General features: G+C 36.2%; 1 protein-coding gene across 1 annotated transcript in view; it reads left to right on the forward strand.

Annotated features, from left to right (window-relative positions):
* Positions 1 to 7,627, forward strand: part of LOC103379950 (voltage-dependent calcium channel subunit alpha-2/delta-4-like) — a 32,690-nt gene extending 25,063 nt beyond the window's left edge. Inside the window, exons 29-40 of the mRNA XM_025056145.1 lie at positions 248 to 262; positions 428 to 472; positions 570 to 632; positions 2,908 to 2,978; positions 3,079 to 3,154; positions 3,324 to 3,376; positions 3,877 to 3,932; positions 4,242 to 4,262; positions 4,754 to 4,871; positions 4,942 to 5,057; positions 5,167 to 5,249; positions 5,510 to 7,627. Of these exons, the coding sequence (XP_024911913.1) occupies positions 248 to 262; positions 428 to 472; positions 570 to 632; positions 2,908 to 2,978; positions 3,079 to 3,154; positions 3,324 to 3,376; positions 3,877 to 3,932; positions 4,242 to 4,262; positions 4,754 to 4,871; positions 4,942 to 5,057; positions 5,167 to 5,249; positions 5,510 to 5,641 (849 nt within the window). The 3' untranslated portion in view covers positions 5,642 to 7,627. The remainder of the gene's footprint in view (positions 1 to 247; positions 263 to 427; positions 473 to 569; positions 633 to 2,907; positions 2,979 to 3,078; positions 3,155 to 3,323; positions 3,377 to 3,876; positions 3,933 to 4,241; positions 4,263 to 4,753; positions 4,872 to 4,941; positions 5,058 to 5,166; positions 5,250 to 5,509) is intronic.
* Positions 7,628 to 8,175: the final 548 nt, after the last annotated feature.

Raw genomic sequence — 8,175 nt, forward strand, 5'->3', positions numbered from 1 at the left:
TACATAGACAAATTATTTGCAGTTATTCATTGCATTATATACCTCATGTATGTTTTTATAATTGTATTTATTGATTAAATACTAACATGTAAAAGAATATCTGCAGTGGTAACCAACCAATCAAAGCTTTGACGATCTAATGTTTTTGTTTAGAGTTTAAAAACCAGTAAACGTGCAATGTTTTTTAATGTGTTTTTGTTTCTTCTCCTTGCAACTTCCTCAACTCACGACTTATTGTTGCTTCCAGCCCAGTGATACAGATGTAAGTAGTGAATATTTATAGCTTCAAAGCAGAGGAGTCACTTTATTTTATCAAATCTTACATTTGCTAAGCGTAGCTTATCATGTCAAAAACAAAAAAATTCAGCTTTACAGAATTGTGCAATTTTTCCCCTTTAACATTTCACTGATACATGTTTTATTTCAGTGTTCAACAGTAGAGGGCGTGTGTCCACTGAGCTGTGAGAGTGCTGTAAGGACCTTCTCTTTGACCCTTTGTCCTTATTACAAGAAATATTTTATGCTCAACAACTTCAGTAACTCATGTCTATGATGATGCTTTTTTTTAGGATCTCAACTGTTTCCTGGTCGACAATAATGGCTTTGTTTTGCTGTCCAAAGAGAGGAATGAGGTGAGATCCTTCAGGGCAACAGATCGTTACAGGCACAAAGAAAGACCGACTGTAGTCGATAAAACACAGTAACTATTACTGCCTTACTACGGCCGATATTAGCATTTTATGTAATATCTGTAAGAATCGTCATCAGTTTTTCCTCCCATAATGAAAACCCGATAACGCAATGTCTGGATTTCGTCAAATGATGTGTGCCGTAAAAATGGTTTTGGGGATAAACAGCTGTATATTAAAGCGAAGGTCACTAGATGGCAGCATTGCATTCATTTAATAATCTCATACTCATACCGCGGTTTGTAGAGATAAATAAATAAATATTACCAGGCCAACATCAGTGTTGGTTGATATCTGAATCGGAAATTAAGTGTTTGAACAATATTGGCGTAAGCGATATTGGCAAAAAGTTAATATCGGACATGCCTAATTAAGACCTTCTATATTGGACTAATTTTTTTTTTAATTAAATGCTTTAATGGTCTTAATTATGGATAAAACCCAGAACTCAATCCATTCTGATCACATGAAGTTCAGTCTGTTTGCAGAACTGAAACAAATATATATCTGTAACATTTGGTTATAACATAACGACAATACGGCAGGGAAAAATAATCAAACATAAAGTCCGTTGTCAGGAGCAGACAGTCGCAACACCACGTGTCACTGTTAAACAGCACAAGTCATAAAACACAAGCTGGTGCAGCCAGTGCCAGAGGGAGGCAGTCTATCACCTGGAAGTCTGTGTTTGGTTTGTTTGTTAGTTTCAGGGAAGTGTATGCAGTGAGTAATGCAGCAGCAGTGAAAGTCAGAGGCACTTTTATGGTACAATTCCAGAAAAGAGGAAATTGTAACGCAGTTTAAACATACAGCATTAAAATGTCAAGTTGTATAGGAAAAATAGAGGGCAAAAAAAAAAAAAACTTCAGAAGCTCATTTTTTAATATTTGCAATACACCGCATGCTGCATTCCCACTGGCTGTACTAAGCAAAAATGATGAAGTGCATCTCTAGTGTTTTGCTGAGCTGGACTTTGCACACACACTCTGGACAGGCAGAGTCCTCCCTGGTGTAAGGTGCAGTCGGTAGTTTGTTGCAAGGCAGGGTAAATATTTAAAGAGCAGAGAAATTAAGCTGGTGCTGACTAAAAGGAATATGTCAGAAGTAGGAAGTGTAGTCAGTGAGTGAAGCAGGGTGAGAAAGCAAAATGCTGGCCCTCAGGAAATGTTTTTTCTGCTCGATGGACATGACTGAGGAGCTGCTGCAGGATTATCCTGGGGCCTCAGAGGAGGTTGGACTGATGGACACGACCTGTGGAGGACATTGAAGTCTTTTTTTAATGAAAAAGATTAACCCCTTCAAAGTTTTCCTTTGACCTTTTCTTTAATAGTGTAGAAACAAAATCTTTGGCTTCAGCTTTTTCCTTGTCATTACTTTGTAATTTAAGAAGTAATGTCATGTTAATCACACACGAGGCCGGGGTCTGAACCCTAGAGAAGGTCTTTTGTGGACCTGAGAACTTTACTGCTCTTTTTTTATATTTCTTTTGAATTGATTTTTTTTCTTTTTGGATATAAAATGTAAGGTTTTTTTCCTGGGGAAGAAACTGCTTCCAACTCACAGATATCTTTTATATATTCCTGGGGAAGAAACTGCGTCCAACTCACAGATATCTTTTATATATTTCCTGGGGAAGAAACTCACAGATATCTTTTATATATTAAATAAAATGAATTTAAAATGTAATTCTAGAACTCCAGATGCTGACACTATAGAGTGTTTATTTGTAGGAAAGTATATTTCTAGGAGCTGCATACGTTATTTGTTTACTCTTTTTTTATTATTATTATTCTACTTTTGTTTTGGTTAATGGTGACAGAGATGAGTTGTTTAGTTTAGCTATAAGTCGCATTTTTTCATCCTTTGGCGTGGGTTGCGACGCAGGTGAGACTTTTCACGTTTGCTATTTTCACACGGACAGCCGCTAGAGGGCACTCTCGGCTTGTGTACCAGTATCTGCTTCTCCTGTATCACTGAAAATTTACATGTTCGTTATTTTCACACTGACAGCCGCTAGAGGGCACTAGTGCGACACATACTCTGAAAATACATTTTTCTAATTAAAGAAGTAAAGAAACTTGGAGAAAGAAACAAAATATATAATGGAATAAAGACAGACACAAAGCAATTTTTGTATACTGTTATTACTGTCATTGATAATATCGACTGTAATTTTGTGTTGAAATAACCATGTGTACCTTCCTAACGTGTTTTGCAGGTTGGTCGTTTCTTTGGCGAGGTGGATGGTTCTGTCATGGCCTCACTCATCAAGATGGGAATGTTTAAAAAGTACAAACTCCTTTAACTCTTTTTCTTTAAAAATATTCGATTGTGTGGCCATATAATCCAAGACACTGTGAAGAATTGTAATCTATCTGTGTGTTTGCAGGGTGTCGTTGTTCGACTACCAGGCCATGTGTAAGAACAGTCACCATCACTCCAGCGGTGCCAGACCTCTGCTCAGTGTGAGTGGCATCGTTACACATGATGACATTTCTGCTAACCACGTCAACCACATGCTGTTAGAACAGATACCACAAACAAAGTAGAAATATTTGACCCATATTTCTATCACTTGTTGTTTTGCGTTCTGCTCAATGCGTTCTTCTTCGTGTGTTTCCATTTGTTCCGTAGCCGTTTTATGGGATTGTGGCTTTAATCAGGTGGTTCTTCTCTAACGCACTGATGTAAGTATTAACGGCTGCCTGGTATGATGGGAGTTGATTTTGTGTTTGACTGTTCTAAATGAAGGATTAACAACACACTTGAATGAGCATAGGTCACTATAAAAAATAACTTTAAAATACCATGTTATGGGATTTATGATATTTTCATTCTTATGACTTGTAGAAAATTCATTGCCTTAGATTCCAGGCCATTGATTGTTATTGAATCATTCATGTCTTTCCTAGGCTATTGGTGCTTTGCTCTACAATTATCAATCAAAAAAGTCTACAAATGTAAAATGTTACCTTTTCAAACACCTAGCTTGGTTATTTTCCTAAATCATGTCCTATGTTTGTCCTAAGACTTTATGACTTACCTTTAAATAAATAGAAAATGACATCATATATTTTCTTGATGGCACAGTTCAAACTGTAGCACCATTCATTTGAATACCCTGAACATAACACTTTTTAAAAGTTAGAATATAACACATCATTTCTGTCTTGTTTGTCTCCGTCAGGTTCCTCCTGGACTTTAACTTCTGTGGTCTCTGGCACTCGGACTATTTTGTGGACGGTAAGACCTGATGAAAATTAAACTGCGGACAAATCTCCGTCAGTCCATCTGTGCATTTGTCTGTGTTCAGTCCAACCTCCGGGACCTGAGTGCATGAGTTCTCCAATCATCTGCCGTCATTTTTTTCAAAACTACTGTTCATAAAATAGAGAGGTGTCGTGTATGGCTGTGTGTTTTTATCCTTTATCTCATCACTGCTTTTTTTCTCATTTACAAACATCTTTAATGGCCTCATCTCCATCACCTTCATCATCTTCATCGCCATCACCTGTGTTGTACACACGCTGTGACTCATCTCCATTTCTTCAGCCAAGGCTGGTTATCACACAAGTAAGTATGACCTGTGATGGATGTTGTTATTCATAACGAAAATAAATGTGTCTTGAGGAAAAGAAAAGGTCAGTAGCAGCCAGTGTGTTCATTCCCATAGGACTGAAAAAAATATTTTCAGATGTATTCTTGTATTGAGTGTTCGCTCTATCGCATGTTTTTGCAGTAAATAAACAATGATGAAAAGATTTTTAATCTTTTCATCATTTTCGTGATAAAATAAGCATTTTCTAATCATTTTCGTGGTAAAATAAGCATTTTCTAGCCTAAGAAGGAAAAACAGTAAAAAAAGAAAAAAAAAGTGAAAAAATATTAATAGACATTTTGTAACTGGATTAATAAGGCGCTATATTTATAGATTTTTAGATTTTATAAATATATTTTTTAGAAAACAATGGTTTTCCTAAATTAAAAAACAACCATGAACTATTTTGTTGATCCTCTGCTGCAGTAAAGTGAATATTTTCGTGTGTTTGTCTGTATCTCATCAGCTCATAAGCAGAAGAAGGTGGAGGCGATGAAGCCGTGTGACACAGCCTATCCTGGCTTCATGTACGACTCCACCGTCAAAGAGGCCAACAGTCTCATCAAGTGTGGACGCTGCCAGAAGTACGACACGCACCGGCCTGTTGACTGAATGTGATACGTGCGGGTCAATGTAACAATGTTTGTGTTTCAGGATGTTTGTGGTGCAGCAGGTTCCTGACAGTAATCTGGTTCTGGTGGTGACTGAGGCCGACTGTGATTGCTCCCGTCAGTATGGAACCATTCCCTTGGAGCCCAAAGAGATCAAATATATCCTTTGGTCAATGAGAAGAAAACAGAACCACTTCCTACTGGTTGATTCGTGTTTCATTTTTCCCACGTACTTGAAATCCCGTTGTTTTCTTTAACCTCTGTGAACATAACGCCACAGTGAAGTGCAACAGGATGAAATCCCAAAAGATCCGACGTCGCCCAGAGTCCTGCCACGCCTACCATCCGAAGGTACAGAAAATGTTTTGTTGCTAAAACTGTGGCATATTTACAGTAAATCAATTGCAGTGTTAGCTCTTCACATTTATTTTTAAGTTGAAATTTAAATAAATAAATTGCAGTATTGATAAATTTTCAGACTCTGTCTGAACTGGTCAAATCTAATTAAAAAAATTATGCATTGTAAATGATTTACTTGTAAAATTATATACTATAATTTGTTACATTTTTATGTACAGTATATCTAACAATGACGCATAAAACATCCACAGGAAAACGCTAAGGACTGTGGCGGGGCGTCGACCATTTCCCTGTCAGTTCTCCTGTTCTCCCTCTCTCTGCTGGTCTCACTGGTGCCGCACACTGGACATATACCAGCACCAACCAATCAGATGTCGCTGTAGAGCTCGAGGAAGTGTTTCGCACAAGAACTTGTGAGACAGTTGTTTTTCTCTGCTTTTCAAACGGCTTCAATCTGCAGTGGAAGTAAAACTCAGACGGCGGCTGAACAAACTGGCCATGAGCTGCAGAGGAGAAAAAGGACTATTTTTTAACACGAAGAAGACGCATGTTGTAGCGGGCGTAGAGCACCCTCGTGTGGACAGAAATAAAAAGTGCATCTATAGGGTAAGAGAAATGTCATGCATACACAAAATGTTGTACTTTAGCCTTTTGATGAGGACGCTGTGTAGAAGTAGATTTTTTTACATTTCAATTCTTTATCTGTAGTTTGAAAAAAGACTGAAAAACAACATAAAACAAAGAAGCCAAGTATCTGAGCCGTTTTTGACACGAGGAGAACTCTGCAGCTTTATTGTGTAACTTACAACATATATGTATAATTTATACACTATATTTGAACACTGTAGGTAACAGTTTTGTTTAACTTTTCTTACTGTGCGTCTTTTTTCACATTCACATTTATGACAAAATAAACAACGTTCATCATACACTATTTTACTTTTTTTTTTTTTTACTATTTTAATACACTATTATTTTGGAGTTCGAATATAAAGATATTAAATCTGGTATATAAAAAAAGAAAAAACATACAGAAGCGTTTTTGGCTTAAAATATGTGTTTTTGTCACTGTCTTTAATGGATTAGACATTTTAAATAGACCAGTCCCGCTTTACGTTGTACTGCACAGCAATTTTAGCCAAATTGAACATTTTGTCCCACTTTTTCATTCGACATTACACAATTGAAAATCAACTATTTCATGTGCCTGGCTGTCTATGGGTAGTCTATCAGCAATGATAGGTGACTTCGTGGATAAGGCGGAAGCTGACAGGCTGAGGGGTGTGTCAATCAAACTGCTGACTCGCAGCAATCACACACACACTTTAGCGTCTGACATTGTATAGCGCGTAGTTGTTTTGATACTGTGAAGGCGCCCATGTACAGTGTGCCGAAAAAAAAGATGTTTTTTGTCTGAGACCGGTGGGTGGAGATTCTGGACCAGCATTCTGGAATTGGCGTAAAAACGGCTTTTCTGTCGGGCATGGAAGTGACTTTGATGGGAAACGACACGGTGCAAGTGAGTCTCACTACAACTACACAAGTACACAACAGAAAACATCCAAAGGTGTACAGTATTTTTTTGCAAACTGAGTTGGATAAAATTACTGCAGTAATAGTTACCAGTGTTTACTATGCAGTGCAATCTGCACATTCATATCGGTTAACCGACTGCAGAATATCTCAAGAGAGATTCAGGTCAAAGTTCACTCTGGACACAGCTGTATAGAGTTCTACCACGATGTAGAATATATATTCATGGCCACTGAATCTTGTTATAGCATAGGTTTTAACATTAGGTTGCTTTTCTGCTACTAATGTGTTTCAGAAACGTGCTAATCCTAGTACTGAGAAAGGCTGTTGGCCTGCCACCTGCTGGATTGTGATGAAAAATCTGTTTAGTGGCGCTGGGTTATTTCTACTATTTATTTTCATGATTTCACAGATGGCCATATAATCCACAGGAGTTGTTGGTTTTACAGAGATCTGTTTACAATGAAATGGTTGATTTTGACATCAGGTCATATTTTGTTGCACCTTATCTGCTTATTTTATGTTAAATATGGAAGAATTAAGATTAAATATGTGTGCTTTTCAAGTTTAGATCATGTCTTGGATACTATAGAGTTTTTGTTGGTTATATGGAGATGAAGGCGAAATACATGCATGTTACTAAAAGTGCTGGTTTTAATTGATTGAGGCTGTCCCTCATTATCCCACTGTTCTTTAAATGCCCTAATTTTTTAGACAAATGCATAAAAATACTATTTTGAAAAATAATTTTGCAAAAATTTTCTTCAAAATGTATTAGTGTTTGACCAAAAATTTTGACAGCAAATTTAATTTAAAAAATTTTGAAAGTTCCGTAATTGCCCTAATTTATTGAGAAACATGCAGGAAAAGACACATTTTGAAAAAAAATAATTTTATAAAAATATTCGTCAAAATGTATTAGTTTTTTTTTACCAAAAAATACACAAACTTCACATTTTGACAACAAATTTCATAAAATAAAATAGTTAACGTTCTTTAATTGTGCTAATTTGTTTAGAAACATGCAGGAAAAGATACATTTAAAAAAAAATCTGTCATAATTTATTAGTTTTTGACCAAAAAAGACAAAAACCTTCACATTTTGACAACAAATTTAACTTTTAACCAACTCAACTTAACTCAAAACCAAATTTTGATCACAAAAAAATGCTATACCAATAAATTCCTGAACAAATCTCCGAAAATAAAAGTTTCTCAAAAATGACTAAAATGCACTCATTTGCCTTAAAATACTTAGCTATATCCATTTTTGTGGTTAAAATTCAGAAAAAATATACTTTTTTCGTACGCCAACATTGGATCACAGTAAAATGCTGTACTAATAAATTAAAACAATTCCATAAAAAGTCCCCGAAATGCCTTA

This window comes from Cynoglossus semilaevis, chromosome 6 (assembly GCF_000523025.1).
Source record: "Cynoglossus semilaevis isolate Cse_v1.0 chromosome 6, Cse_v1.0, whole genome shotgun sequence".
NCBI classification, from domain to species: Eukaryota; Metazoa; Chordata; class Actinopteri; order Pleuronectiformes; family Cynoglossidae; genus Cynoglossus; species Cynoglossus semilaevis.